Genomic DNA, 15,022 nt, shown 5'->3' on the forward strand with positions numbered 1-15,022 from the left:
CCTACACATCCCTTCACATTGAACAATATGTATTTGGCTTTTTACTGCAGCTGTAACAAATCACCACAGATTTAGTGACTTAAAAACCACCGCATTTATCATCTCACGATGCTGGTTTCTGTCCCTGTTGTTGCGGTGCTAAATCAAAGGCACTGGGTAAGCTGTGTGCCTTGTATGGTCCTCGTGTGGAGAGCTCACTTTTTCATCCCTACTAGAACAGCTTTTAGGGATGTACAGGCTCTTGGCTGATGGCTTCCCTTCGTTTCTTTTTCTTTTCTTTCTTTTTCCCTTCTTCTTCTCCTTCTTCTTCTTCTTCTTCTTCTTCTTCTTCTTCTTCTTCTTCTTCTTCTTCTTCTCCTTCTTCTTCTTTTTTTCTTCTTCTTTTCTTCTTCTTCTTCTTCTTCTTCTTCTTCTTCTTCTTCTTTTCTTCGAGACAGGGTTTCTCTTGTAGTCTTGGCTGTCCTGGATCCCTTTTGTAGACCAGGCTGACCTCGAAATCAGAGATCTACCTGCCTCTGTATCCCGAGTGCTGTGATAAAGGTGTGCACTACCACGCCTGGCTCTTTCTTTCTTTTTTCAAATACAGCAATGGACCTTCTCTGTGACATTTCTCCCTCCCACTATAGCCAGGAGAGATTTCTTATTTCCAAGGACCAATCTGGATAATCTCAAGGTTCACATATTCAAAGGCCCTTTACTATATGACATGGTATGTTCACAGGCTTAGGAAATTAGAATGTGGCCACATTTGGGGAATCATATTTTCTCTCTGGCATATGGTAGCCACTCCAACACGGCCTGGAACTAGCCTTCTGTGTGTAACATTTTCACACTGGCAAATCCATTTTTAGATACATAATGCTTCTTCATTAGTGAAATGTGTATAAAATGGCACCTAAGAGAGAGCTATCTTAGGCAAGCAGATATATATATAGAATACCTGTGATGGTAGACAATCCACAGATAACCAATAACCATCAATATAATTTTTGAAGGTTGTGAAGATGAGCTACAGTTGAACATCTTTTATCCAGCAAAATGAGAGCGTTCCTAGATTCACTGGCAAAAAGTTATTTCTCTCAGTGAGTATATTTAAGACCAACAACTGTCATCTTCATGTGATTTCCACAGGTAAAGGGATCAGCTCCTCTTACACTGGAAAGTCCTTGCCTCATCTGTGGACTCCTTGCAGTGCCTCATGGTGACAATGGCTCTAATCACTGGCCACTGGCCATAAAGGACCTGGGGTCCATCTGTGGAGGTCCCGGTGGCGCTTTATGACTTCCAGACACTCTTCTCATGGTTTCCCGACACAGAGCCCTCAGCTCTTTGTATGGCTGACAGAATCTACTCTAGTTTCTGGAGTCTCTGATGGTGGTTGTCTAATGCCGCTCACTGCATGATTACCTCTGCGGTTCTTTAGTGATGCAGACACATAGCTTAGCTTGGTACCCCTCCTAGGTGCTGTCTCATAGCAGAGCAACACTGTGGCTGCTGTGAAATTCTTTCCAAAGACTGAATCATTGTTTTTTGCGACACTAACATTGCTAACCCAGATGGGGCCAGCTGGCTGCTCCATGTGATGTGACCTGTTGCCACATCCTTTTAGGTGTGTGTGTGTAAGTGTGTGTGTGTGTAAGTGTGTGTGTGTGTGTGTGTAAGTGTGTGTGTGTGTGTGTGTGTGTGTGTGTGTGTCTGTATGAGGTATGTGCATATGGATGTCAATTGCTCTCAGAGGCCAAGAGCATCCGATCTCACTGGAGCCAGAGTTTCAAGCAATTGTGAGCTTCGTGATTTGGATGCAAGGATCTGAGCTTGCAAGAGCAGTGTGTTGTCTTAATCACTAACCTATATTGCCAGTTCCTATATTTATGTCTTGTATTAGAATTTGTCTGTTTGTAAGTTATATGACTTTTCAAGAACAGGCTTATGGAAACTTTTTTTCCCCCACAAGTGCTTTTGCAAAGTGGTAAGTTGAGATTTCTGAGTGTTAAGATCTGACCTCTTCTGGTTATCTAGGCCCGGAACCTCTGAATATAATCCAAGAACTCACCAAGTTAAGTCTGCAAGGCCAGCACTTCACACCTCAACTCTAGAGGAGATCAGAACTTCATATGATTTTTAATGAAGAAGGTAAATGAGTGTGACAGTCCCAGCTATTGTCAATATAGGCACAAAAATAGAGCTACTCTTAAGGGACCTGCAACCTTAGTGCATGAAATATGTTTTTTAAAATTCCCCGAAGTGTAACCTCTAGTCATCGCTTGGAAAATGGTTTCTAGGTAGGCTGCATCTCAAGCAAAAATTACATATACAACCCAGAACACATCAAATATTTTAGAACACAATGTTTCGTATATTCCTTTAAGTGTAAAAGGTCAAAGAGCGTTTCCAGAGGGAAATGACTCATTAAAATAGCAAACAGAACTGGACATGCAATAGTGTTTCAGGGGATACTGTCTTCTCTCCAGAGAAGTGTTACATGCTAATTTCTTTCTTAAAGCAGGTAACATGATTTACTTATGCTGAGGCTTCTAGAGCAAAGTTGGGTCTCTCCACAGCATAACCTCTGTAAGAACTAGAATGGACACACCAAAAATAAAGACATCAGCAATTTGTAATGATGAACTTTCTTAAAGTTTAATTGCTATGTGTCAGGTCTCAGGCTTTCAACAATACTGCTGCCTTAGTATCAGAAGAATTTATAGGAGGCAAGACAAGAGATTAGTTCCATCGCCATTAGAAACTAAGAAGAAAGGAAGCCAAGATGGAGTAGGAAAAAAATGAAAGAGAAGGAAGGAAGGAAGGTGGCCAGAGCTGGATATAGTATTTCCTTACCCAAACCTTATCCTCCAAACAGCGAAGCTTAAAGTCCATAAAGAATCATGATGGGGCCACTGAGATGGCTCAGCAGATAAAGGTATCTTCCGCCAAGTCTAACAGCCTGAGTTTGATCCCCAGACTCACATGGTGGAAGGAGAGAACCAACTCCTGGAAATTGTGGTCTGACCTCCATGTGTGTATCATGGCACACAGTCTTGTACAGTTGCGTGCACGCGCACGCGCGTGCGCGCGCACACACACACACACACACACACACACACACACACACACACACACACACAGGTAATAATCATAAAAGCCTGTGACGATTAATCTTTGGTGTAAATCTGACTGGATTGAAAATCCTCTAGGAGACACACCTGGGCCTGTGTGGGAGGGTGTTTCCAGAAAGGGTAAACTGAGGATGGAAGACTCTAAGTGTGGGTAGCCCACTCCATAAACAGGGGCCAGTTCCAGACTGAATTAAAAGAAGAAGAAGAAGAAGAAGAAGAAAGAAGAGAAGAAGAAGAAGAAGAAGAAGAAGAAGAAGAAGAAGAAGAAGAAGAAGAAGAAGAAGAAGAAGAAGAAGAAGAAAGCAAGAAGCTAGCTGAATGCCAGAGTTGTCTCTCATTGCTCCCTGACTGAAGATGTGATGTGACCACAAGCCTCATGCTCTGCTGTCACACCCTCCCCACCACACTAGATGGGCCCTCAAACTGAGCTAGCATCAGTCCCTCTGGAAATTGCTTTATCAGATAAGGTGCCACAGCAAGGAGAGAAGCAACTGTTATAAAAATGACCAGAAAGGAGAATTACTTTGGAGATCTAGAAAATTTTGTGACAGAGATTCAAATTAAAACTGGGTAGTTGGGCTAGTGGCACACACCTGTAATCCCAGCACTTGGGGAGGCAGAGGCAGGTGGATCTCTGTGAGCTCCAGGCCAGCCTGGTCTACAAAGTGAGTCCAGGACAACCAGGGCTACACAGAGAAACCCTGCCTCAAACAAAACAACAACCAAGAAAATCTGCGGTTGACCACTGCTCTACTCTAGCGGAAGAAACACATGATTTGGTCTTTCAGATTGTCTTCTTCTATTCTCCCTTCTCATTCCAAAATGTTTTTAGTGCAAAAATAACCAAAACCAAAGGTTTTCTGACTTAAGAGCACCCCAAATAAGCAATTTATTTCATTTTCTGTGAGGTTGCTTTTAGAAATGACGGATGGACTTCTAGGGTACTCTTTAGAGCATTGTCCTTTGGAGAATTGGAATGTAAGAGTGAAACCTCTGCTTTTGGTTTTTGGGGTTTTTTTTGGCTGTTGGATTATGGATTTTTCCAGTATATTCTTTTTTTTTTTCACTTTAAAATTTATTATAATTTATTCATAATACATCCCGATTGTTATCCCCTCACTCATATCTTGCTATTCCCACCCTCCCTCCCTCTTCCGCTGTCTTCCCCTCCCCTTGACGTCTGACAGGGGGGGCCCTCCTCCCCCACCACGTGACCACAGCCTGTCAGGTCTCATAGTTTTAGCAATTGCTCCAGGAACCCCACTGTTGTCTCACAGATCACCACCTGAGAGGCTCAAAGGGACATTTTTAATGCTGTCTAGTTCTAGGCTAAATTTTTTGAGCTTAAAACAGTTTCATTTGGTGTTTTCTCAAAGTCAGTGGTCACCTCTTTGCTGTCTGGCCCAGATTTCTGGCTTTCTAGGGAGATGGGCATAGGGGACAACTTCCACTTGCATTGCTGTTTTTGAGTCCTGCACAACTGGCAGAGCCAGAAAATTGGATTGGTTAGCTTTGCACAGGTTACTTACTGACTCTGTCTAAGCTACAAATGGCTCCAGAAACTATTAAAAACAGGAGGTAACTATTAAAAACTATACTGGATTCTTCTCTAGGCTCTTCCTAAAATAGTGGTGGCAGCATGTAGGCTTCACCCATCACCCCCGCAGGCTCCCTCAAAGGCCTGTCACTGTGCTATTTTTGGACACGGCATTATTTCAAAACCATGAACAGGAGAGCAACAGATTTAGTTAAAGTTTTTTTCCCCCACCACTACAGTTAAATTTTTGGTGGTGAGAAAATGTTTCTCATACGATTTATAAAATGTAGTCATGATTCTTGTGGGTTTGATATTGTTTTATTTAACAGCTATGCGTTGTTGTGTATCAAGACCATTGTAGAGATATTTCTTAGAAAGTGATGCTGAAATCAAGAGTTCAAAACGTCTGGAGACAGTTGTCGCATAGACGCTACAGCTGAGAACCCCTGGTGCTTGTGGGTGAACAGGCTTTCATACGGAACTGTACAATGAAGTTTTCTCTTTCTAATTTTTGATCTTTATATTTCTGTATTGCTTGAAATTTTTTTTTTTTTTTTTTTTTTGAGGCAGGGTCTGCTATATCCACAACTGGACTCAAACCTACTGTGTAGCTGAGGATGACCTTGAACTTGTGACTCTCCCGCCTGCACTTCCAGGTGTGCTGTGCACCACCACACCATAATTAGGTGGTGTCGAAGACAGAGCACAGGACAAGCAAGTGAGTGATCTACCGACTGGATCGCATTTCCGGCTCCAGACCCTGTGTTACATGAAACTTTATAGTGATAACTTTTCACTTACTGCTTGTACAGCCTCTTTTTCTTTTCTTTTCTTTCTTTCTTTCTTTTTTTCTTTTTTTTTTTAGTTTTTTGATACAGGGTTTCCCTGTGTAGTCTTGGCTGTCCTGGACTCACTTGTAGACCAGGCTGGCCTCAAACTCACAAAGATCCCCCTGTCTCTGCCTCCCAAGTGCTGGGATTAAAGGTGTGCGCCACCACACCCGACTCTGCCTCTTTTCTAAAAGGTATAGGTCAAAGGAAACGAGCTCTCTGGTTTATACATCTGGGACTGAGAGTTTGTTTAAAGACATCATCAGTCCTGTTAGCAGCTGCCCTGTCGCTGAAAACTCAGGAAAAGTGGTGCTTTGGCTCTTGGTCCTATTGATTGCATTAAGTTATGATTCAGAGACTCACAGCCTTCAGGGAGCCAAACCCAACCAGCTGACCCAGTGTAGTTAATACAGACTCCTGTGTCTTTCCTGCTATAAGAGGGCCACTTCCCAAGTGTGATGGCTCGAGTGAGAAATGTCCTCCCAGAGGCTCACGTGCTTTCACACTGGTCCACAGCTAGTGGCTCTGTTTGGGAAGGTTATGGAACCTTCAGGTCTCCAGGACTATGAGGGGGAACCTTGCTGAAGAAGGTGACTGGGGAGGGCAGCTTTGAGATATCACAGCCTGTTCCTACGGCCTGTTCGATGTTTCCTGACCTCCCTGTCATGTGACCAGCTGGCTTCCCATTGCACTGCCTGCCTTGCTGGGATGGAGTTGAAGATGACAAGCCATTCCTTCCTTGAGTTGCTTGGCTAGGGTAAATAAATACACTAAATCTAGCAAATGGACTAAATTAGCCATTCTCAGTCCATTAGAGGATGCCCAGAAGCAAAGAAGCAAATTACAAATTAGATATACATTTCTTTTCCCATGTCACTACTTAGTTCAACACCAAAAGGAGTTGCTTATTAATTTAATGTCCTCAGTCGTGAAATGAGAGTGACAAGGACCTACTATATGATGGTGGGTTTAAGTGCGATTCCAAGTAGAGAACACATTTCTTTTTCTATTTTCCTTTTTTTTTTTTTTTTTTTTTTTGAAACAGGGTTTTTGTGTATAGCCCTGGCTGTCCTGGACTTGCTTTGTAGACTGGGCTGGCCTTGAACTCACAGAGATCCGGTTGCCTCTGCCTCCCCAAGTACTGGGATTAAAGGCATGTGCCACTGCACCAGCTCACATTTCTTTATGTTAATCACTAAGAGTATGTACATGCATATGCATTACATTGTAAAGATGAATGTATAATTTGTTACTTTGTATTCATTGTTGCTTACTTTAACTTTGGATTAATCTTCAAATTATATACACAGAATTTATATATAAAATTTTGATTTTATTTCAACATTATCAGTGAACTGAATGAACAACAAATATGTTCTCCCTGTTTGTGGTTTTGCTCCAACTCATCCAAAAGCTCTCGGGGAGCCAGCAAGATGTCTTAGTGAGTGAAGGTGCTTGCCTCTGAGCCTCATTAATAATTTTGAAAAAAAAAACTAATTTGCACTGGTTAACTATTGAGTATATTTCTGGAACTTTATGTTGAATTGATGGCTAAAGGTGATGTCCTCAAGATCTTTCTTTTCTCTTTTTATTCTCTCAGTTTTTTTGCATTTATTAATTTATTTAGTGTACATGACTGTGGATGTGCAAGCACCACAGCATGTATGTAGGAAATCAGAGGGAAACTTGTGGAAATTAGTTTTCTCCTTCTACCATGAGAGTTCTGGGCTTTGAACTCAGGCCATCAGGCTCACTAAGCACCTTGCTGGATCCCTAGGAGCTTTTGGATGAGTTGGGAGCAAAGGCACAAACAGCGAGAACATACCTGGTGTTCGCTCAGCTCATGTCTGGATCTCACCGAAGCTCACACTTGACATTAAGAAAACTCCCCAAGTGTTCACCCCAGAAGCCTTTTTCTTCCTATCAATATTCAAGCTACTTCTTTTAGGTACAAAAGAACACAATGTTGTTCAGTGAGTGACTGTATGCTTGGGCTGGGGCTTTGATTTGAAGATGTAGTAATTAGAAGGGTCAGGCAGGGCCTCATCAGTGATGTAAAGAGGTCAGAGTCCATAGTGAGGTCTGCGACGCTGGGAACACTCAGTCACGGTGGCTGAGAGCTCTGTAGACAGAAGCTGGTTGGGCTCTAAGGCTACTCAGAAGGAAAGGGAGAGGAATCCCACTGATAACGCCTTGGTGTGATGTGTCCTGACTACCCCCACTGTCGGTGCTGCTGGAAGCTCCTGAGGGACTCTTCTCAGAAAACTACCCTCAGCCTGCAATGTCCTCTTTGGAAAATGTGGGAGCTGCACCCTCCTCCCTGAGGAGGCCTGCCACCCACAACAGATGGACAACTCGCTCTGGGACGGCACTCAGAGGAGCTGGTGAGACCTGAGTCTACTAGACACACCTCCTTCCTTCCTTAATTCCTGATGGATCCCACCCTCAGCTGACAGTCACAGGCTGCAGGCTTGGTGTGGTTTCCTGCTTCCTGGTGACTTTGTTTTCTGTTTCCCAGTGACTTCTGGAAATTAGGATTGGGAGATAAAATGCTGGCTTGCCCAGCACAGAACTTCAGTGCAGAATGAGGGAAAACAGAACATATGAATAATTATTAATTAATACTGCTATGGGCAGAGACCTGACAGCCATTACTTTTTATTCATTCATTGTGTTCTAGTTTTATTACTATGGCTTTAAAATCATTCCAAGAATTCTACATTGATTAATATTTTTAAGAAAATAGGAAGCCAGAACATTATGCACTTCCAAAAAACAGCTGAAAATAGGGTCCTCTGTAAACAGGGTGTGGTAGAGTCCACACACACCCATACTTGGGTTCTCAGCAACTCCCTTCTATGGAGCAGATGTCAGTTCTTAGACTTGTATAAGATGTGATCTCTGAGTGACTTTAAAGTGCATTTGTATTTTGATTGTAATTGTCTGGCATTTCTCAATGAACAGAAACAAACCTGAAGATAAAGCTGGCAAATTCTGTCTGGTTCCATTTTAGGCTGAGTTTGCTCCATGCTAGCTAGCCAGTGTGGTCTAGCAGAGAGGATGTTAATAATTACGAGTCAGTGCTAGCACAGCTGGCCATCCACAGGGGCTTTGATTTCATTGGACTTCGGTTTTTTGTTTTTTGTTTTGGTGGGAGTGGTAGGATTTACTATGTAGCCCAGGCTGTCTTGAAAGTTTATATGTACTCCAAGTTGTCTGGACTTGAGCTTGTAAAGGTCCTCCTGCCTCAGCTGCCTGAGCGCGGAGGTACAGTATGCACTACTACACCCAGCTAAGAGTGCTATTTTTAAAAATATTTATTTTGGCGGGGGGCTGGAGAGATGGACCCTATACATCTCATTATGTCTTCCCAAGAGCTGAGCCTGCACCAAGCGACGTTAGCTGCTTTCCTAGGTCAGAATACTTCCTGCTCAAGGGTGCAGTTGCTGACATTTTCTAATGGGTCAATAGGCATCGCTTGCTCTTTAGTAACACTTGAAAGGAGTCGTACCCATAGCAATCCTTTTGGTTATAAAGACCAACCTTCTGCTAAGAGCACCACTGCTTCCTCCCAGTACTGAGACACTGAAAGAAATGAGCAATGACTCGCTTTCTATTTAAAAAAAAAAAACACATCATGTTTCACTTTTACTGTCCAGAAATAACTTCATGTTGCAATGGGGTAAGACACACCTGAAACAATCAGTGTGTTATAAAATAACGTGTGCTAAAAGTTTACCTGAAAGCATCCAGGTTTACATGTGAAATACACTCTGTTTTAATCTCCTTCTTAAAAAGTCATCCAAAGTTGAGTTAACAAGCACCGAGAAATCTATCCTTCCATCTTCACTGTTGTTTTTGCCTTAACTGATAGCGTCTCCAAAGCACTGCACAGTCACTACAGCTTTAAGTGGAAGTGAAAGTGGGGCAGATATGTAAACTATATTACAAAATGAATTTGTGAGTCCAGACAGTAAGTCAGATGTATCCAGTAGTTGTACAAAGGGAAGAGAGGCGTGTGATCAACAATGTGGGCTGATACGTGTGTAAGCGTCAACTACATGTGATAAAGACAAGTCTATTTGTCGTTCACGGTTTTCATATCTACGAAGAGACAAGAAACATGCGTGGACTGTGTTTTTTGTTTTTCTTCAGAATTTAAAAGCACACCTTTGCAATTCTTTGTTTATGAACCATCTAATACCATGAGGATTACAGAAAGAAGAGAAAATAATCCTTAGGCACTTTTGATTTGGTGTTGCTATTGATGTCTTTGGTATTGATGTCTTGGCCCAAAGGTGTCCAAAATCAGTTTGCTTCTGCATCTAGCTACCTTTCCCTTTTTGGTATTGACCTTACAAGAACCTTAACTTGACATAATTTCCATATCTACACAAAAGAAAAGGCTCACTGCTTCCAGGAGTGGAAGGCAGGGTGTGAAGGGCCTGGGCCCTGCTGCAACTCATGCAGACAGGCAGAGGCAACGATTGAAAATAATTTGGTGATATCCCAGAGACCCTATGGCATTTGCTTAAAGTTCATTGGTGACTATTTTACATCTCCCAACACTCTTCCCAGGGCTTGGAATTTTGCCTGTACCTCAGGCAAATCAACAAACAAACATGGACTCATTTCTCTTGTCACTTCTGTGCTGACATTCAGATTTCCTTAGGTGAAAAAAAATGGCTGAGCGCCATGCTGTTGGCCTAGCTTGGGCATTTGATGAACTGCGGAGAGTAGGTGGGTGGCTCTCCCACAGAGCTGTCTCCTGCTGTAAGCCCCATGTGGGTGATCTGGGTCCATAACAAAGCGTGTAAGTCTGTGACCAGATGTCACTGCAAGTCTCCCTGAAAATCTTTAAATCCTAGGCAGTTAGTCCTCTCCTGCAATGGAGCCAGGAAGGAGGTTAGGCCCTGGATGAGCTCTGAATGTTTTATTAGGAGCGCTTCCATCCGAAGGGTCTCGGATGCTTTACGGGATATTGCGCAGCTTGACATCATCCTCTGTTAGTCTGGTTTCCTCTTCCTAACATCTTCCCATGGGACTCACAGTGGGGAATTCCTTGGATTTTGCAAACCATGAAGTGGTGAGCGTGTCTTGCTGGAAAGCACAGTGTGTTTGCCCCGTTGTCAGAATCACCACTGTCAGGATACATTAGCCCTCAAGCCACATAACTGACTGTCAACCCTCACTTTACTGTACTCCCTGATTACCGAGGTTCAGTGGAGGAGGCACGCTGATCTCCATGGGTTTGTTGAAGCAGATGGGAGGATTTTGGCTGATTACTAATATTCTCAGCATCTCAGCGTTAGAATACCGTCTGTGTCTCAATGCCACAAGGTGTGAGTTTGTCATGTGCTCTGCTGCTAAGTGCATCTACAGGTAGGGGCATGTGTGTTTGTGTGTGTGTCGCATATGTGTGTGGGAGGCTAGACTAAAGCATCAGATGTCATTCATTCCTCAGGCTGTCCTCCATCTTTTTGAGATGAGGGCTCTTTCATAGCCTGGAGCTTCCAAATAAGCTGGGGTAGCTGGCTATCAAGGGATCTGTCCAACCCCACCCTGCTTCCCCAGTGCTGGGATTACAAATGCGTGTCACTGAACCCAACTTTGAAAATGTATGTTCTTGGGGGATTGAACTTGGATCTTTGTGCTTTCAAGGTGAGCACTTTATCCATCTTCTCTTTCCAAGCCCTGGGCTTATGTGGGACATGAGACCGAGGAACGAAACTCTCTCCCAGTGAACAGACTAAATTCCTGTGTAAATTGTTAGAGCCAACATCTTTAGGCCGTTCGAATGCCATTCAGGACCCCATTATAAGTTAGGATTGCCAAGGGAAGTATTACTAACTTGAGCAATGTTCTGTAGCCCTGAAAATCTGGTCACCTCCACCACTTTTGCAATAATAGAGAGACATGATTTAGACTGAAAAGTGGCTTGGAGTGTAATCAGGCAGAGAAAAGTACTTTCAAGGAAGAGCCCTCCAACAGCTGTGTTAAACAATGCGAACTCCCTATCTGCTACATTTAACCCAAGGAGCGAATTACACGATCACAGACACAGTTGAGTCAGTACAATCACCCAAACAAAAATTAGATTAATGCTTAAAAGGCATTCAGAGCCATCACAGCAGAAGAAAATGATGCTGAAGCTTGTGTTCTCAGTCTTTGTACTTTGAAACAGCAGAGTGGAGTGCCATTTCAGCACCCTGTTTAGTAATGTGTTTATTCCTAACGAAAGAACATCTTCTACCTACCAAAAGTAGCTGAAAAAATTTCTATGCTGAGAAAAGGAGCACAAAGGATGGTCAGATACCTAACTTTTTACTGAAAGATTTCAGCGAAGAGATGTGAGGGCAAAGGCAGGAAGAGTGGTCGGCCACACAGCTATTGTCACCTGGATTTTGACAAAGATGCCAGAAACATCTGCTGGGTAAAGGTGGCCTCTGTCACAAATGGTGCTGAGTTAGCAAGACACATAGAAGGTGAAGCTGAGTCCATTATTTCTCACTGTGCACAGAAGTAAATCCAAGATGGACCAAAAAGAACTGAAACTTAGAAACCAACACAGTGGAAACTCTTCTGATTAACACAGAGAAGAACTTTCTGAGTAGGACTTCAATGGCACAGGAGAGAACTAAGAAGTGAGAAATGATGTCACATAAAATTCAGAGTATCTTCACAGGCGAGGAAACAAGAGAAGAGGCATCCTACTGAACAGAGAAGTCTGGTAACAGCTTAGAGAACAGAGAGGTTTAGTATCCAAATATACAAACAGCTGAAAAGTTTAACATCCCCTCATTAAGTAATCCACCAGGAAAGCCATATAGAGATAAAACAAAAACAAAAACAAAAACAAAAAAACAAAAACCCAAACAGAGCTACCTCGTGACCCAGATGTATCCGACCCAGGACTGTACCTGAAGGACTCTTAGCACAGAACGGAGCTATCCCTGTGGCACCGCTCACAGTCACATTGTGGAATCAGCTCAGTGGACAGATGATGGATGCATATATGTATATGTATATGTACACACACACACACACACACACACACACACACACACACACACGCGCGCGCACGCGCGCGCGCTTGAGAACCTATGATTTATTCAGTGATAAAGAATGAGATCATCTAATTTCCAGGAAAGTGGGAACAAGCCAGAGTCAGAAAGATGTGTACACGTTCTCTCATATGTGCAACTTCAAGTTATGCATTTTTCATAAACATGATGTGCGTGACACAAAAATAAAAGGGGTGTATTTGGGAAAAGTGAGGGGACTAGCAGGATGGGAAGAGCAGCCATCCTGAAGCCCATCACCTCACAGAATGAATGTCCACCAATAAGAACTGGAAAGAGAGGACCACAACGGATAAAACAGGATGGCATGAACCTTAAATGATGTATCATACAGGTTCCTGATAATCTAAGCTCTTACTGACAAGTTACCTAATTAAATAAGTGGTTGCCACGACTAGGTCACCAACTATTTTAACTTTGTAAGTCACCATCATCTCAGAATGTAAGTGAAGGTGAACCAGCGTTTGCAGTGCCGCAGCAGCTTCCTGGCCAAAGGTCTTCTCACCTGTGGTGTTCTGAAACAGTTGCATATCTCCTTACTGGACGCCATCACTGTGTAAGAAAAAAAAATCCACCCCAACCTTTTCTATCATTCTGTAGACTGGAGGAAGGGCAGGAGGAATGCCGGAAGTACAATGGCTGAAAAGAGGTTAGAAAAATACGGGATGAGGTTCTTGCTTCAGGCTTTCGAAATCTCCAGATAGAAGCAATCGCTCGTGTACCTGTCTTCCTTAGTCACCTCATCCTATACTTTGAGTCAGGGTCTCATCCTCGAGCCTACAGACTCATCTCTAGCTGGCAGATTGCTCTAGTTCTCTGGTCTCTGCCTTTTGCTTTGGGGGTTACAGGCTGGCTGCCATGCCTACAGGGTGCTGGGAATCCAAACTCTGGACTACAGGTTGCAAGGCCAGTACTTTAGCCACGGAGATACTCCCAGTCCTGCGTTCAAGTTTTCTTCAGAAGTAGATTTTGCTTTCAGAGATTCATTTGTGAGTTTCTTCTGTAATAGCAGTAAATTGGAAAGGTCTGTACCAGATGTCACTCGAGGCAGCGAAGTTTGGTGAGAGCAAAGTTAGATCATTCTAACTGTCAATGGATTTGTCCACATTGATTTCATTTCAGATTATTACACATTCATAGTAGCAGGGCAGGCTACATAGCTCAGGGTAGAAAGTTAGATACCAGAGCCTGGGGTTAGGCTGTCCTGCTAGGTGGCAGGTGGCCTGCATGGAGGGTCTGAATCTTCTGCTAATGCTAATTTTAATTTTATTATTAACTTAGTTTTCTGTCACTTTCATTTCCAAAATTCTGTTGATGAAGTCCTTTGCAAGTCTAGTGGGTAGAGGTCAGGTGCCGGCCTGAACACCCAGTCAAGGTAGGATCATTTTGTTACTATAAAATTTTTTTTTTTTACCTAAGTAACAAATGAACAATTTACAAATAAATATTTTGAAATGTTTTCTTATAAATTAGTTACATAGATTTCTTTACCACATACAACTGTAAAGTTAAAACAAATAGGCACACACACACACACACACACACACACACACACACACACACACACACACACACAAACTCTATGAAAACTAACCACGAGACTGGTTCCAAAACCCCTTTTCTTTTCAAACATAAAAGTTAAATGTTTGTTTTTCCTGTTCCATTTCCCTGTACAGACATGTTTCTGTTTCTGACTGGCTTCGTGGTTAGCTAGATCAGCTGGACACAACACACACATTGGCAGCTCCCTTCCTCTGTCACGTCACGGTGGAAGGCAGTGTTTGAAACTCAGGCTGGGAGGAAGGAGTTCACGTCTTACCTTGTCGGAAGGTTTGAAAGGGTTTCCTTGCCCACTAATTCCACCGCTGATACTAAATCCAAGCCCAGGATTCTTTTCTATTCTCACACAGAACTAAGGAAAAAGATAGGAAAAGTCACCAAACAGCCATTACAACTAAATATTGTCCAACAAGCTTTACAATTCACTCATGTATTCAGTGAGCCCATGCTGATCTGATGTAAACAACAAAAACTCCATCAAACCGGCAATGTCTCCCTAGGTCTCTGGGCACGGTAGTGTTTAGGGGTGTTGAGGTTTTTAGTTTGAGGAAGGGACCAGAAACAGGATGTTGACGTAGAAACACTGAGACAAAAGGGCAGCTTTGTAGCAGCTGCTGAGGCAGCAGTGGGAGGACTAGAAGGAAAGCCTTATGTCACATGCTAAAGAGTAAGGTCCATAAAAGCTGGAGACTGGACAGGACCCAGTGCTTCAGGGCTGTGGAGAACTTGGTCTGGCAGTCTGTGCTCTTGCTCCCTGAGGCATCAGACAATCTTAGAAGTATGGCTTACTGAGGGCTGTGGCTTCAGTAATGTGCAAGGAAGGTGTTTATGTTGATGTAGACTACAGACCCAGTGTTTGCAGACGGGAGCAAGCAGGATGACACATCAACAGATAAG

General features: G+C 43.0%; 1 protein-coding gene across 1 annotated transcript in view; it reads right to left on the bottom strand.

Annotated features, from left to right (window-relative positions):
• Positions 1–15,022, bottom strand: part of Lrrc7 (leucine rich repeat containing 7) — a 471,125-nt gene that overhangs the window by 13,349 nt on the left and 442,754 nt on the right. The window contains exon 25 of the mRNA XM_051165943.1: positions 14,385–14,477. Coding sequence (XP_051021900.1) covers positions 14,385–14,477 — 93 coding nt within the window. The remainder of the gene's footprint in view (positions 1–14,384; positions 14,478–15,022) is intronic.

This window comes from Acomys russatus, chromosome 23, assembly GCF_903995435.1.
Source record: "Acomys russatus chromosome 23, mAcoRus1.1, whole genome shotgun sequence".
Classification (NCBI taxonomy): Eukaryota; Metazoa; Chordata; class Mammalia; order Rodentia; family Muridae; genus Acomys; species Acomys russatus.